Consider the following 18,028-nt stretch of genomic DNA (forward strand, 5'->3'; position numbering starts at 1 on the left):
AAGTTATTTTTGCTTGTAATGAGCAAAAAAAAAACTGCCAATGGAACAATTCAAAATTGTCTTGGTAAGATTTTTTTAAATAAGACAATATATTTAAGCTTCAAAAACTTAAATGCCATCTTAATATTAGCAATTTAAACCTATGATTAGCTATACTTACTAGTAGTGTGAAGTTCTGTGTCTTATAACAAACTTGCGATGCTCAAAAGTAGTATTTTTTTCCTCTGAAAATTGTTTGCTTAAAAACAAGTTCTTGTGTCTCACAGAAAAAAATGCTATTCAAGGAATTGTGACTTGTATTACGTGTGTTTACATATTTTGACTAGAAATTACAAATGTATTACTTGGTGAGATTGGGAGTTTTCCAGTGTAGTCGAGATACAAGCAGGGAACAAGTACGAGTATCCTTCAAAGATGAAAATAAGTTCCTGTGTTGCTTAAAGCTCTTGTTCCTGCATTACTGGAAAAAAATAAAATAAATAACCAGGCACATGAGCACCCTTTGAGAAAAAAGAGGAAAACTGACGTTAAAAAAAAGGAAAATCGGCATGAAGTGCTGCCACGCAAGCCCCAAAAGAACATTTTGAAAATCAAGACTACTTTACCTGCAATTGGGGGCATTTCTACACTATATTTTACCTTTAGATGATTATCATCTACCAACTTCTTTTGGCTGTCTTTTTGACACTTACATGTTCCATGTAATGTACCACATATTTTTTTAGTGGATACATTACTGACATTACTATAACTGAAAATGTAATTTAACTTTCTAAAACATGCATGCAAAGAACTCAGAAAGAATTTCCCATTCAGCAACGCTATCGTGTAGCCACGCCCCCTCAGGTAATATACTTCCGGTGTTGTACGAAGTACCATCTCAGAATAAACTTGACTCTCTTAGTACCACCAAAATGACCAACATTAAAATACAATCGCGCAGTAGGCCCAAGTATTCATTACAAACAATGCAGAGGTTTCATTTAACAAGTATATTTAGTATTTTTGGTCACTGTAACATTACACACAATTGAAACAGTAACACTGTTTGACACTGTACTTTAATCAAGTGATTCTTTGGCGTACCACTTGATGGAGCTCGCGTACCACCAGTGGTACACGCACCACAGTTTTAGAGGATTAATAAAGTCTATCTATTTATCTATCTTTCACCACACTTCCATTATACTGTAATTGTCTCGGCCCTGGTACATTCCAATGCGCACTCGTCTGTGCGCTCTGCTGATTGCACCTCCAGGAGCGCACTTGCGCGCGCCACTCTTGTAAAAGCTGTGCCTGTGCGCAGCTGCAATCAATCAACACTCATCACACCTGTCGTTGATGAGCTTCCTGGGCTTCTTAAGCCAGTGCAGACCTGCGTTCCGGGCCAGAACGTAGCTACCTGTTCAGTACAGTAAGCCTAATCGTCAAAGCTCTATGCGCACTCTTTTGCTCTCTGTGTTATCTCCCCCCCGCCGTGTTCATTGTCTCGTGTCCTTCTTGTTGTCCTCCCTGCAGCCTGCCTTCGTTTCCACGTTACGAGCTGTTTGTCTCGTCTTCCCGCGTTGCCTCTGCTTCCCTGGCTGCCTCTTGGATCTTGACCTCCCGCCTGGAAACGGACTCTGACGCCTCGCTATCGCCCCCGACTACCTGCATGTCTCCCGGACCTTCGAGCCTGCTTTTTCCCCTCCGGGACTTCCGCCTCTCGCTCAAAAACTCCGGTAACACACAACAGTTAACTCACACACATAGTCGCACACATACACACCCTTTTGGCTTAGTCACACTCCTTACTTTTGTAAATCTATATATTAATAAATAATAGAGCTAAAACGACGTCCCTCCTGTCTGTACCGTCTCCTTCCCTCCTGTACCCATAACAATAATTTGTTTATGAGCGAGGGCAAACCCTGAAGTGCCAAATTTGCATTTGTGAGTTAATTTGTGGCACCCTATGGAGCCCGCTGTCGCAGGAAGGAGGAGCCTAGCTTGGAGGTGCAAGAGGGAAATATAAATTTAACAATTAAACAAAAAATCGAATTAATCGGCTTCCAGTTTAAAATCGATTAAAATGGATGGATAATCCTGCAGCCCTACATTGAGATAATGGACATTTATTATGACATAGTGGAATTACCATGTAAATTAGAGTATAGTTTGAGTGTGAGATAAATTATATGATCTTTAGGTAAGAAACACATACGATGCACAAACTTTTGAGCTACCTGTCTCTCCATGAGTGATCCTGTAGTAGCGCGTACCACTAGTGGTACACACACCACAGGTTTAGAGTCCCTGTTTTGGAGGATTAATAAAGTCTATCTATTTGTCTATCTTTCGCCACACTTCCAGTATAATTTGTTTATGAGCGAGGGAAAACCCTAAAGTGCCAAATTCGCATTTATGAGTTAATTTGTGGCACCATATGGAGCCCACTCTAGCAGGAAGGAGGAGCCTAGCTTGGAGGTGCAAGAGGGGAACATACATTTAACAATTAAACCAAAAAATCGCTAAAATAATCCTGCAGCCCTCCATTGAGATAATGAACATTTATTATGACATAGTAGAATTATCATGTAAATTAGAGTATAGTTTGAGTGTAAGATAAATTATATGATCTTTAGGTAAGAAACACATAAGATGCACAAAAACTTGAGCTACCTGTCTCGCCATGAGTGATCCTGTAGTAGCGCACAGTCACAGGAGGGGCATCCCAGCGAATGGTGATGCTGGTGGGGGTGGAGTCTAGCACCTCTAGGTCTGTTGGGGCGTCAGAGACTGGAGCGAAGGAGCAAAACCAGATAAATAACCGGTACAAAAGTCATAGAACAATATGCAAACATACTTGTTTTCTGATTCCCACTGAGTGGCAAACTCTCTTGAGCCCCGCTAACTGCGTAGATGTTCACCAAGTAATCAGTGTCTGGAGCGAGTCCTGTTAGGGTGAAGTGGTTCCTGGAAGGTGGTAGCCTCTCGTCCTTTGTTCTTCCGCCGCTGGCCATCTGGTAACGGATACGATAGCCTGTGATTTTGCTCTGGGGAGCCAGCCAGTGGATGGTGAAGGAGGTGGTGAAGATCTCAGAGAAACGAAGACCAACCGGTGAATCCAGAGCTAAGGAGACAAAGAAGGATCAATTTTAAATATTTTATTGTCCAATGAAATTGCAATTTGAATGATGCTGAGAAATGCCAAATTAAATAATATGTATAATCATGTAGCTTTTTACAGTGAGAACCATTAGCCATTATTCATTCACTCCACAGTCACATATATGTAGGTGGTGGTAAGCTACATTTGTAGCCACAGCTGCTAACTTGCAGCAATTACCTCTCTGGCCAAATAATTGTTGCATTCAAACATTGTGGCACTGAATGGCACTGGGAGCAAGATGGGTGAAGCGTCTTGCCCAAGGACACAATGACAGTGACTCGATAGCTGGATAGATAGATAGCTGAAGCTGGATTTGAGGGTTTCTGGAGAACTGGTCTACCATCTGAGCTATGGCACCCTGTCTAGGAACACCAACAATGGCTTCATCAGGTAAGACTTACCTGTTTTCTGAGTACCAACGAGGGGTGAGCTCTCTCTCGCCTCATAAACACACACCACGCTCACCAGATACTCTGTGTTTGGCAGCAAATCTGTCCAGAGGGTAAATGATTTTAGGATAAATATATTCCATTATGTGGTTGTATGTTGATATATAATTATTGCTTACTTCTCAGTACAACATTGTTCAGTGTGCCATCTAAAACGGTTTCGGTATATTCATCATCATCAATGGGACGGTACCTAAAGAAAAATGATGTCCAACATAGACGTTTGATAAGTTTACTTATAACACACTTCAGCAAAATAAGTGATGTTGAGCTTTGAGAGCATTATATATATCCAAACCTAATGAGGAAATTGTTGATGTCAGCTATGTTGGGGACAGGTGGTGAGAGCCAACTAACTTCCATGTGGCTTGGTCCTACCTGGACAAAGGCCAGATCTGTAGGTGCTGGCACAGCTATGGAAAACATAATAGCTTGATTCAATTGACATTCCAAGGGTGGATTAAAACATATATTGCCAGATAAAAAACTAAATTAGAACAACTAAATGGTATTCTTAATAAACAATTAAAAACATATTTTTGATTGGTTGCATTTAGGGCTGTCTCCAAATAGTCAAAGATTTGACCATTCGATTCGGAGGAGTCTGATTCGACATCAACCTTGCGGTCGAATCGTCAAGACACTTAACTACCCTCATCTCTTTATGGGAGGGAGGCGGAGCTGAGTACATGCTGTTGGCCCCGTGTACAGCAGGTGTGTTGGGAGGGTGGATTGATTGTGTTCATTATCAGTAAAAGAGCCATGTGTGCAGACAAATCTTTTTTAGAGAGTCAGAGATGATACTTATTTGTTTACAATTTTGGCTGTCACTAGAGAGCAACCGCTGCTCCTGGTTGCTGCTTCCAGTTGCTACTTCCTGGTGTGACATCATGTCTTTAAAACAGCTGGCCATTTTTTCTGGCCTCCCACATGTCTTAATGTATTTGTCTGCACACAAGAGTATTTTACTAATACTGAAGCTAAAGCCCTGTGGCGGTCAGACGTCTGAAGTAAGGGCAGTCCTGGGCGAAGGCGATAAGGTCCGACAGGGGCCTGGTTGATGTCATCTGGGACATCCAGGTCAGCCAGGGATGGCCACATGGACGACGCCAGCCTCTGGGTGGTGGGCCCACGCACGCTATGAGAGTTTGTTTGGCTGGAACTCCGTCATTTATTCTCGCAGAATTGCCAAGGAATCACAGTACGAAATAGCAGTACGACAACATGCTTTTTAGTAAACTGCATTATTTGTGACATTGTGGAACCACCGGATATGAAGTATGTTCCGGAGGCAGTTCCTTTGAAATGCATCAAGGCAGCGAGTAGCCTCTGTGATAAGAATTCAAGTTTCAGATCCATACAGGAGCACTGGCACCACACAGGAATTGAAGATGTGCATCTTTGCGGACGTTTTTATCTTCACACTCCAAAGTATTCGACTGTTTTGACCTGCTGGTCGTGGATAGTAATGGCCTCTTGACATTGATTGAATGTTTCTCTTTGCCCAGCTGACGGTAAGGCCCAGGGGTAAGGCATCGTTTGCTAATACTGACAATGCTAATACTAATACTGTTGGGAGGATATTTCTACATGGGTTACTGGGCTTGTCGGACCACTCTGCAGTCAGACACAAATCTCTCCATACCGTAGGCACCGGTGGAACTCACCGGAAATTGAACAGGGCGCTCCTACGAGCAAAATCTAAAGAATCAGAATCGACTATGAACATTTTTAGTCGAAGACAGTCCTAGTTGCATTATATGGTTGTGTACAACTGTATTTTACTAAGAGTTATATCTAATTTGCTACTACAAGATTGCTCAAATCTGTGACAACCAAAACTAAACTTTACTATATTTGAAAAGGCATGTTTCTTCGTTAATGATGTGCTTTTGCTTACAAGTCTGTTGAGTGAATGTAGTGGGTTCACTCTCTCCATTTTCTGTCACGGTGATCACACTGATGTCGTAGTCGATACCTGGTTCCAGACCATACACTGTATAATGTCCAGTTGTTGGCATCACCGTGTCTTCAAATATGGGTACGCTTTCCCCAGCTGCCATTACTGTGATCCTGTAACCAGTGATGGCTGTGGTGTTGAGCGGTGACCAGCGTAGACTGATGGTGGTGTCACTAACATCATCGAAGCTGAGGTCAGTCAACTGTGGGACCTCTGTGATGGGATGGTTGGGGAAAAGGGGGGAGATAACAACACACCACAGCAAGAACACCAAACAAACAAAAATAGAGTTGAGTAAAAAGGAAGTGGTTGATGAGGGACAGAAAGTGGAGGGGTAAATAGCCAAAGAGGCAGAAAGACAAAAAGAAGCAATGGTCAAGGTGAGAGCCCAAAACAGTCGACTTCCATTGTAGTGAGATATATACATATCACACCAATGGAAGATATATTAATTACATCATTTAACGTTCATTTAGTGAAGCTTTTGCATTGGAAAATATTTATATACTGTACAATAGGCATGTCCAAAGTTCAGCTCAGGGACCACTACCGGCTCATTTTCTGATGGCCATTGGCATATTTTAAGCACAAATGCAGCCTCAAATCAGAACAATTACAAACTAGAGTATTCCCTTGCTACAAGCATTGCATATTTTTTTATATTTTAAAAAGGTATTTCCATGTATTTAATACAGTGTTTGATATTACCAGCCGCCTTCTTCTTTTATTAATATAACATCTTAAAATAACTAGTGTCCCGAGTGGTGGAACATAACTCCTGCGATAATTGAGGGAACACTTTATTTGCTTTGTCTCATCTAAATACATTTACCTGTTTTGACCTGCATTGAATTGATTAAGCATATACTGTAATTAAGTTAAAAAAGGTCAACAATATCAAATAAAGTGGCTACACGCGTACTTATTTTTTTCTATATGCGGCCGTCTGTGGAAAAAGTTTGGACGCCACTGCTGTACAGTACAATAACATGCAGTAATTCAGGAAACTGTAGTATTGCAGTTGTGAAAAAATTAGAGCACGGAATCCCATTTATATCCCTACGGTGTCCTAATTTTTACTGTAGTGTAACAAAACAGTTGTGATACTGTATTGACATTACTGCCACTGCAGTTAGTTTAGTTTTGTTCAGTTTGATAGTTGAAAGTTAATATATTTAGAAATTATATTAACTTTTAACTTGATGTGTTACTTTAAAAGTGTTGCAAACTTTTTAATTTGCAGCTAAGATGGTTGTTGTTGTGTTAACCCATTCATATTAACAGAACAAGATATTACTAACCCATTAAAAAAAGAGTAATACCCACTTGGAGTGACGATTGTTGATATTGGAGCACTCTCCATGTCTTCCTTAACTGTAAAAACACTGATGTTGTACTCCACCCCTGGACTGAGGTTCTCAAGGGTGCAAGAGTTCTGCCCAGCCTGCACAAACTCCTCCACACGGTTTCCTTGTTGCCCTTTGGTGGGGGTGCATGCAACTCTATAGCCAGTGATGTCTTAGGGTACAGATAGTTGAAAGAGGAGGTGAATACAAATTATTGATGTATATCAGTGTAACTTAATCATTTGTACGTCACGGACAATCGGGTCTGCAAGTTGGTGTGTACCTGGTGTACTGGCTCCATTCCACTGCACAGTAATTTCTCCAGTCCCTAAATCAGAGTCCAAGTTAAGATCCGTGGGAGGAGACAGAGCTGAGAAAAATAAGGGAATATCAAAGATTAATGATACAAAAAAAATGCACAACAGAGAAGAACAGAGAAAACATTTTCTACTGGTTTTAACTTACATGTGATGACACGTCGCGTGATTGGGGTTCCTTGCTCTTGGCCGTTAATAACTGGTTGCACACTGTAGGTATACTCCACTCCTGGAGTTAGACCAGAAATGTAAATACTTCCTGAGTCAGAGGTCACGTCTCGAGGGGCTTCTCCGCCCTGACTGGGGCGTACCGTCAACTGAGATAAATGAACACATGGTCAATTAGGCACAGAAGAGCCAAAGACATGCATTAGTATACAGGAGCCAAAGGTCACAGGTCAGTGTTTTCCCAAGACGAAGGGCATAGTGCACAGCATTCTCATCACTAATGTGACATATTTGAACCAATCAGATCATTCCCAGAGATTTGCATGTTACCAAGAGATATTTTAACTGTCTGCGATAGCAGGAATTTCCCTTTGTGGTCCCAAACTTAATCAGAAGAGAAAAAGATTGCTTTGAAATAGAAATCATTGACAACAGTGCTTGTCTTTGGGTTGCAAAAGGGAATCAGTCACATGATTTGTCTGGCTTAGTTTTTATGTAAATGCCTTGACTGACTCCCTCCCATTTATCCGAGGTTGGGCATAGCACTGGACATCTCAAAGTGCCAAGTGGGGCAAGACAGCGGTGTGTACTATTATACCACCAGAAAAAATAATGGACAGATAAAAATCAATACGTTAAAGTCAAATCAGATTCTTCCAATACATCCATTGTACTGCTCGCATCCTACAGGAGGCATATTTGCATGTCATCTGTAGATTGTTAAATGTTTGTGATGAATTAACTCGTGTTCTGGTCCTCTTTGCTCCTTTACACACACATCTTAAGGCCTGATCCAATAAGATCCTAAATAAAATGTATAACATTGCCTGTACTATTACTAGGCATGTTGCGGGTGATTTACTAAAACTGCGCACGCAATTGATAACAAGCGCAAAAGTGGTCCAACCCGCCCTATTAAAATGAGGATTTTGCGTGTTTGGCTGTGTCATCATATGCACTAATCTGTAGTATTTTAATCAGCGCCTTAAATCTTCCAGCAGTTACAAAATTATAAAATGGCATTGTTTAATTGGATTCTCCATCCATCATCTATAATTGCAGTGATCACCTTCTTACAATGACCGTGGCGCCGCCGTTTGTGCCCAGTTAGCACATATATTCATAACGTGCTAAACATAAATATTATATATATATTATTATCATTATATATATATATTATATTACATAAACAGTTTCAGGCTTGATACATAACATTGTGGCCACTAAATGATTATATTTGCATTTTTTCCTTCCAGTAATGTGGGCGTTCTGAGTATCCACATATATTCTGCATATACAGTACACAAAGATAGACATGCTAAATGAATTACACTCGCTGTTTTGCTCAATTAAGAGACACCATTTTCAGTGTAAAAGCTTAGTAGATCAGGTTTGTGTGTGCTAACAAGTTTGCACATATTTATTGCACGCAAACCTTTAGTAGATCACGCCCTAAGCAGCGGTGCCAAAGATGGGGATCTTTTACCTGTGCCCCAAGCACATGATGGCCTCTGGGCTTTTGTAAAGTTTGATGATTTTTTTCCCCTGACACCTAAATATGTAAGTTCTCGAAAAGTTATAAATGGCTGGTTGCACCTGGATAACAGCAAACCTAAGTTTGAAAACTTCACTCAACATAGACGTAATCAAAGCTCACCGCACTAATATTTTGGAAGAAGAATAAGGTGATAGAAGAACAGTAAAAATATAATAGATATATCCTTGGCAGCATAGCAGAAAGTTATGTACAACTTTTACTTGCATCTCATTGCCTGTAGCTGTGGTGCCTTCAAAGACCCCCGATTAAAGTTAGAAACAGAGAAGTCACCAGTTTTTAAAGGCGGGGAGATTTAACCCCCAGGAGATACACTAACAATAATACAATGATAATAATAATCATGTATTATTATGATTCGTATGATCTACTGATTATATTACTATGTGTATCAACTAATCTCTAAAAAAACTTGACATATTTATAACCATATTACAGTGAATAATGGCAGGTTATATGATTATTTAAATACATATCCTGGCCACTTTATTCTGAATTTGTGAACACTTTTATGTACCGGTACAAAAAAAACCTCCAAGTTTGTTTTTTTTAACAAAACATTTGGGGGTTTATCTCAAAATGTTCAAGATATGTTAATCCCATTTTTAAAAAGTGAAAAACCAAATTGAGGTTTTTACATGAAAAGATGGTTTCAACAAAATCAATAAAATTATTAGTTTTTGGCATGTAAACATACCAAGTGTGTGTGTGTGTGTGTGTGTGTGTGTATGTATGGGGCGAATCACTGGGTTAAGAGTCAGATACAGGGCACTTATGGAGTGTAATGGAGGCCCAGATTTTGGTACAATAAGGGACTGATTTACTAAATGTTTGCATGTAGTAAAACAAGTGAAAAACTTAATAGCACACACAAAGCTGATCTACTAAATGTGTGCAAAGTGAATTGTGTCTGTTAAGTGAGCAGAGTAAGGAATGTGATCCTTCTTGCATCTCTGCAGAATATGCAGAATATATGCTAATCATCAGAACGCCCAGAATACATGGAGTAGAAAATGCAAATATAAATATTTAGCACACGCAGCCTGATTTACTGAACTAGAAAGGGATTGCGGCACCTAAATTAGCCTCTTTATTTAGCACGTCTGAAAAGAATTGTGCACACTGACACAGTTACACACACGTCATTGCTCGCACTGCAAAGACAGACGATGGACAGGCGAGAAGCCGTCCTGCGTGTGTGTGTGTGTCAACACATTTGGACTAACATAAATAAAAAACATTAGACATATAGTCTATTCAGCAACATCCTTTTATAATTTTACAATGCATGCTTGGTGACTTATGGGGTAGATTAAAACTAATTCAATTGAAGTGTTTTTTGGTGTCTGCTTTTAAAGGCGTTAATTTTTTCACGTAAAATAAATATTAACATATCTCCTATATAAAAACACTTCTTGAAGTATGCATATTTTGCGTCTTGAGCGCATAAGTGCAGCTTCTCTCCCATGAGCGCACCTTCGCAGTGCTAAAAAAAGGAAATGTAGATGTTTCAATGTAGATGCACTGCACGAGTCCGACTGCTTCTGAAATGACCATTAAAAGTAGTATTCTCCTGCATGTTTGAAAACATAAAACACCATAGGTAGGAGGAGCATGGGAACATGAATGTACAGTAAATGACCCCTTGGTGAAAATCCCCCAATAGTACACGCAAAATACTCATTTAAATAAGGCGGTCTGCACCACTTTTCAATTGTAGATGGCAGTGTGGGTAGGTCACACGCAACACACCCACTAATATTACACACAATGTTATTGTTTGCACCCGCTGGTATTTGGATCTTAGTAAAACAGGCCCAAAGTCTCTAATTGTACCTTGTATCCGATGCGTGGCACTGGAGTCCAAGAGATTATAATAGAGGAGTCAGTTACATCAGTGCTGAAATGGGGCGCGTTACCCATTGACGGGCCTAAAAAGGACAATAAAAAATGCGTAATTTATTTTTGTTATTGATAACTTTCGCTCGCTAAAAGTGACCATGGTACTTACTGGTGGTAAACACTGCTGTCTCTCCTTCACTCAGCGTGTTGTCCTGCTCCGAGTGCAGTGTCGCAGTGTACATCGTGTCCGGCTTCAGGTTTAGAAGGGTGTACTGGGAGAGCCGGGCTGGCAGGCGCAGCTGCTTTGTGTTTGAGCCCTCGAAGGTGAGGAAGAGCCGGTAGCCAGTGACTTTGGCTCGCGGGGCAAACCACAGAATCACAGCGCTGTCCTCCGTCACGTTGTTGAAATGGATGTCTGTTGGAGCATCAGGCTCTGAAAGAAAAGATGTCCATTACATTTTTTGTATTAACAAAAACAAATAAGAATCTTAATAAAACTATCCAGGATATGAGAATTGTTACTGAACGCATGAGCTCAAATTTGAGTGAGACAAAAGTTTCTGAATACAGGTCAGGGGTGTCAAAAGTGCTGCTCGGGGGCCAATAGCAGCCTCCTTTTCTTATTTTTTTGACCGAAGGCACATTGTACTGTATGAATAAAATTTAACAAAAAAAAACCCCTGCAAAGATGGGAAAAATAGAGCAAAAATGCACAATGTCAACGTCAATCTCAATGACAATGAATGACACTAAACTAAACACTTTAGGTCTGACCTACTAAGATCTAAATTACACAGGCTAAATAGCTCGTGCAAACTATACAATTTTTAGTAGGTGTGTTGAGCGTGATCTATAAAGACTTCGTGAAGAATTTATAACAAGTGCAAAAGTGGTGCAGACCGTCTTATTTAAATGAGAATTTTGCATGTACTGTTGGCCGTGCCCATGGAAACACTCATTTACAGCACATTATTGTCCTCATGCTGCGCCTAACTGTGTTGTTTTCCTATGTATTAAAGACACCAAAAGACATCAATTGAATTTGTTTTAAGCAGCCCCTCAAGTCATCTAACAGCTATAAAATGATATTGCTGACTATACAATAAGTCTATTATTTTTTATTTATGACGATCTATATATGTTGATACACATGCAGGATGAAGGATTCTCTCTCCATTGTGTGTCTTTGCAGCACAATCGCCTCTTTTATCACGGCCATTCCTGCGCAACTGCCAGTTTGCGCACACATTTCAAACTTGCTAAATATATGCACAAAGCAGAACAGTTTTAGTACCTTTATGTCACATTGTGAGTGCTAAATGTTATCTTTGCCTTTCTTCCTCCCAGTATTGTGGGCGTTTTGATAACCAGAATATAATCTGCACATTCATAAAGATGGATTACGCTGATGATTTGGCTCACTTAAGTGACACAAACCTTTGTGCACAAGTTTAGTAAATGAGCTTTGCGTGTGCTATCATGTTTGCACAGGCTTTAATACACGCAAATCTTTAGTAGATCAGGCCCAATGTCTTAACAGACAGTAGATAATTAGTTTTATCTGTTTTACATAAGGAACACATATATATATAAAATATCAAAGTGGTAATGTATTACAGTATATTTATATACTAAATATATATATTTAGTGAAATAAACAAAGACTGGCATTCCAAATTTAAACGAGTACAATCTTGGTACTAAATGTACTCACTTGTGGTGTGCTCCCCAATAAGCGGCAAACTTTCCTCTCCGTTGTGAATCGTGTAAACGTTGAAGCGGTACAGCGTTCCAGGCAGGAGGTGGGTCACTTCAACGTATGAGTTTTGGCTGATGGGCAGTGTCATCTCTCTCTGAGGAGAACCAGACTCATCCACTGTGACCACAGTGACCCGGTATCCCGACACGTCGCTGGCTGGCCCGGACCAGGTCAGGACTATTTTCTTATCTGACACCTCGTAAAACTGCAGATCTGTTGGGGAGGTTATTTCTTCTGTGGATAGGGAAAAAAACATTTGATATTATTATTATTTATTTTTAATTGATTATTTATTTTTAACAAGAAGAAAAAGCTAAATAAATTCAAAGTTATTCAAAAGATATGTTGTGAATTTAAAATATGTGTTTTTTTAGTTGTTTGTTGTGGTGTGGATATTACTCTAACCCAGGGATTCTTAACCTTTTTGACCCCGAGGCCCAACTTTTCCACTACACAGGGCCCCGGTGCCAACTCAAATATTAACACTGATTTTAATCATATTCAATGATTGTATCTAATATATATAGTATAAACTTTGTCAAATGATATGAAAGCACGTGTTAATCACAAATGTTTTTTTTAGCCGATTACAAAAATAAATACTAATTAAATATACTTCAAAAGAAGGGACTTATTTAAACTGATGGCACATAAATGTACACACAAATACACATTGCTAAAATAAATACATTGTAACTAAATTAATAATAAAATTAAAAAAACACTATATATGTCTCTTAAATAAACTATAAAAAAAATTAAAGTACAAATGAAAATACAGCTTAAGAAACTTCTCTACGACGTTAGCTCCAGACTTCTTCTGTGTATTTGATACAGTCGCGTATAACAAGAGTATGGCAAACCGTGTCAGTCAAAAGGCTCTCATGTGACGACAGGGCGCCATGACTGCTACCAACTTTGGCTGATGCTATGTGTCTGCAGCGCTTCCTCGTTAGTTTTTCGACGTGTAAAAACGCACTGTTGTGCAGCATGGGGCAGCTTAACCCGCGAGAAATGCGGAAAGCTTTTACATTACTTGCCCAACATCACGGAAAGAAGACAAGTATGGGAAGTGAAGGTTCGCCGTCAACACTGCAGAGCCACCAACTACAGTGTCTTGTGCGAGGTGAACACACGACACAACGTCTGCATTTTGTTCAGGACAGAACACAGAAGCTAATACAAATAATAACAAAATAAATTAACGAATTAAAGAGATGGTTTGACAAAAACGGAATATCCTTGAATCTCAGTAAAACTAAAATAATGCAATTTAGTAGCAGCAGAAGAGAAAGTCAAATACAAATAGACTGAGTTTACATTAAAAGAGTAAAATAAACCAAATTTTGTGTGTAATAATAGATGACAGTCGATCAATAAAGTTTGTCTAAAACTAAAAGCCAGACATAGCACAGTGATTACACATCCATTGGAGGCAGCCACCACAGTTCACATATTTCACACAAAAGTCATAATTTTCTGTGATAGTTGGTCCAAAGCTAATGAAGATTTGGGCAAAATTATCTTTTTGGTCGTTCTGTGTATTTTTTTATTTGTTTACGTTTCTTTTTCCGTCGGGTGCATGTTAGAGAGCCTGCTGGTCACTAAACACTACAGGAATGTAGCAGCAGAGTGCATCAAATGTGGCCGCAAAATTATACTTAGACGAAATAAAATATTTTTTTCTAAGTTTATGAGCTGGAGCATGTTTATAAATATATCTAGATTCATTATTTTGGTGGATTTCATCAGGAAAACTAACGTCAAAACGACTGCAATTGCATGCTTCCAGACACAGCCGCACACATCATTGATAGCATGCGCGGCTCTGGTTTGATATTGTCATTACTGTCACATGTGGTGGAAAAGTATATTACAATTGAGTACCGCTGCGGCCCATACGGACAAAGTTGAGAAACAGATTTTTTTGGGCGCCCCCCTTTGTTTAAGAAACACTGCTCTAACTCATATCAGGGTGTTCAATCGTTTCCAACTGGACTTCTTGGTTTGTCTTGGAAGACATTTCGCCACGAACCACAAACTGATGATCCAGTAGGACCAATCTAAGTCAATGACCACAAACTGATGAAACTTACTCTGATGAGCGGCGAATCGTCTTTCAAGACAAACCAAGCAGTCCAGTTGCGAACAATTGAACGCCCTGAGATGACAACAACCTGGATGAATGAGAATCTTAATAGGTACTGAGCTAACTCAATCCAGAATCGGACGTGCCCTAAACACCTCACTAGGGAGGCGTTCAGGTGGCATCCTGACCAGATGCCCGAACCGCCTCATCTGGCTCCTCTTGATGTGGAGGAGCAGTGGCTTTACTTTGAGCTCCCCCCGGATGGCAGAGCTTCTCACCCTATCTCTAAGGGAGAGCCCTGCCATCCGGCAGAGGAAACTCATTTTGGCCGCTTGTACCCGTGATCTTGTCCTTTCGGTCATAACAAAAAGCTCATGTGTTTGTAAATAACATTAATAAAAAATGTGTGGTGAAAATGTACCTAATGTCCTTCTAATTCTCAACAATATGTTATTTAAACAGTACTAAACCAAAATATGCTATACAGGTGATTCAAAAATTAATTTAACAATCTGAAGATGTACATTGTTATTTCTTAGCACTGTTTTAAACAATCCATCAATCAATCAATTTGTCACCAACAACACATTAAAATCAAGCACTCTGTCCAAATACAGAAGTGCTCTCTCAACTCGGTCCCACATCTTTATTCCATCAAAACGGTGTGACAAACACGATCACACATACACACTTCTAGCATCTGCTCTAATGCGCTAACCACATGTTGAACCTGGCAGACTGGAAAGTTATACATTGTTCTGGACACCAGCTGCGTACTCAGTGAAATCACTTTCCATTGGAAATATCTTTTGATTTATAGTTTTAAGTATAAGTTGCTTCAACATCAACCCTTGAGTAGACTGTACAACGATAGTGTGGCCATTTGAGAAATAAATTAGTTAAATAGGAAATACGAGTCAATGGAGTTATATTCAAAACCAGCATTACCAAAATGCTACACTATAATAACAGCTTTGTAATAACTCACTATGTAATAATGGTGCATTATGTAGTAATATAACTTCTCACTTCGTTACACCACGTTTTGTAATAATCGGGCCGTAATAAAATTCTTGAACGCATTTTTTAGTTTTTTTTCAGTTCATTTATTTATTTCATTCATATATTATATATATATATATATATTATATATAATCTATAAAATAAAATTAAAATAAATCAATCAACATAACATTAAAGTAAAATATGAATGAAACGGAGCAGAAAGAAGATAACAACTTATAATATCTGCCCGCTATTTTCACAAATACAACAATTGACCTTCAATGTTGGTGACTTCAAATTTTGTAATACATTTTAACGCATTTTGTAATAATTTGTGACAAATTGCAAAATGCGGGTTCTGCACTTTTTTGGAATATAATGTAACAATTTGGTGCAATATGCCTTAATCAGAACAACTGTTACAGCAACACAAAACATTTCATTAGAATTAATTTCCATCACAACATTTTTGAAAAATAACAACATGCAATTAGTCATTTATGGAATTGATTATTTTTTACGTTGTATTTTTCATCTATAGAATAGTATAGTATTAGAATAACACAATCCATATAGCTTTCAAAATTTGAGTGGACTGGTCAGTTCATAATATTTCATGATATTTCACTTTTGTCCCTGGCTTGCAATCACATTATTCTTCATTATAATTAATAATGCTATTTGATATATTTTTGACTAAAACCTACTAGATTCTAAAAATGTATTCTAATAAAGACAAAATATTTTGCGTTGCTCTGATAGTTTTTCTAATTCAGGCATCAATTTCAATGGTTTATGACATAATGCACCAAATTGTTACAATCTATTCCCAAAAAAGTGCAGCATCTGCGTTTTGTAATAGCTTTTGCAATATGTAACAAGTAATTACACATGCGTCATTGAAAAATGCGGTAGAATATTCAAATAATATGCTGTTTACCTCATTACATAATGAGGTAAATATGTATATCATTATTACATAATGCACCATTAACTAATGCGTTGTTGCAAGTTTCAAAATACTTTTGGTGGTACAATATTTTGAATTAAAGAGGCGGATGGCTTTTTAGTACCAGGCAAACCCTGATGGCCTATTGTAGTGGTGGACTAGCCCAGACATGCATTGCATGATGTTACCACGAGGGCCTACATTTTCGCACTTTTCCACACAACACAATTTTTTATCACAATTCTGAACATTACTTATTTTTATCATTATGCTGTAAGGCTGCAACATGACCAAGAACCCATATTCTGGAGTGTGGCTTTTGATGGCCAAACCAGACCAATAATATTAATTACCCACTTGTTGCACACATGCAACTAATTACCCGGCAGTGGATCTCCTGCAGTGTTGACTTGTACAAAGACGGGCTCGCTCTCCAAGCTGTCCTCCACTGCATATATGCTGATGTTGTACAATTTCCCAGGTCGGAGGTCACTCAGAGTCACAGATGTTGCTGTATCAGGGAGAGTCAGCTCCGTGCTTTCCCCTTCTATGGATGGGGTATAGACGACACGATAGCCTGCGGAAAGGGACAACAGCAGAATGTACAATTTGTGTTGAAAAGAGCAAATTTTATTTGGATTCACATACCAGTAATCGGAGCCAATGGTTTTTCCCAGCTGATCATAATAGACGTTTCTCCAATATCTTCCACTTCATGATCAACAGGAGCATCCGGTGCTGGACCATGGAAGAAAAAGTAGTGTGAGCAGACTTTAACAAGATGAAAGAAAGAAGAGACCAGGAACAGGTGACTATCGCAGTTCAAATGGCGGCCCGGGGGCCAACTACAGCCAAAGATTGACACCATACCGGCCCCTAGGTTCAGTTCAAAACTTGCAAGATAAACATTTTTGCAGCAAATTCATAAAAACACTATAGTGCTCCTGTTGTATAGTGGAGCTTGGGTGACTGTAAACACATTGGCGTGACCCTGACATTTTAACCTTGCTAGCAAACATAGTGTACTGAGGTCCAAACCTATGATTTACATAACTGAGGCGTTCCTCAAGGCACCTTTTTAAGTCCTCTCTTTTTATGCAGTTTTTCGTAATGTGATTTGTGTAACTATGCTTATTTACTTCAGATGCAGTAGTAGACATTTGTTCAACTTCTTTAGTTATACTAGTAGTGTTCCTCAAGGTTCCATTTTGGTGCTTTCTTTCTCATCAGTTGAGCCTGACCAGTTTAGTTAAAAAACTTTTGAGACTACTATTTTTGCAGAAAGTCTTTAAAAACAGCAGAGTGCTCCTGTAACTTTGACAAAATAAATAGACCAAAATCAAATGCCTACTGTAGAGGATGTTGGTTCTACGGAATATACAAAATAAGACCAATAGTGAAGGGAGAAGTCCGGCCCCTTTGTTCTTAGTTTTCTGGA

The 18,028-nt window shown here is 39.1% G+C and overlaps 1 protein-coding gene across 1 annotated transcript in view; it reads right to left on the reverse strand.

Moving 5' to 3' along the window:
* fn1a (fibronectin 1a) overlaps positions 1–18,028 on the reverse strand; it is an 83,641-nt gene that overhangs the window by 25,454 nt on the left and 40,159 nt on the right. Inside the window, exons 17-30 of the mRNA XM_061926488.1 lie at positions 17,239–17,328; positions 16,973–17,167; positions 12,503–12,781; positions 10,958–11,221; positions 10,783–10,877; positions 7,372–7,540; positions 7,190–7,276; positions 6,887–7,078; positions 5,501–5,773; positions 3,899–4,013; positions 3,720–3,793; positions 3,553–3,642; positions 2,846–3,112; positions 2,662–2,778 (exon numbers count right to left, since the gene is read on the reverse strand). Coding sequence (XP_061782472.1) covers positions 2,662–2,778; positions 2,846–3,112; positions 3,553–3,642; positions 3,720–3,793; positions 3,899–4,013; positions 5,501–5,773; positions 6,887–7,078; positions 7,190–7,276; positions 7,372–7,540; positions 10,783–10,877; positions 10,958–11,221; positions 12,503–12,781; positions 16,973–17,167; positions 17,239–17,328 — 2,307 coding nt within the window. The remainder of the gene's footprint in view (positions 1–2,661; positions 2,779–2,845; positions 3,113–3,552; positions 3,643–3,719; positions 3,794–3,898; positions 4,014–5,500; positions 5,774–6,886; positions 7,079–7,189; positions 7,277–7,371; positions 7,541–10,782; positions 10,878–10,957; positions 11,222–12,502; positions 12,782–16,972; positions 17,168–17,238; positions 17,329–18,028) is intronic.

Source organism: Nerophis lumbriciformis, linkage group LG31 (genome assembly GCF_033978685.3).
Source record: "Nerophis lumbriciformis linkage group LG31, RoL_Nlum_v2.1, whole genome shotgun sequence".
Taxonomy (NCBI): domain Eukaryota; kingdom Metazoa; phylum Chordata; class Actinopteri; order Syngnathiformes; family Syngnathidae; genus Nerophis; species Nerophis lumbriciformis.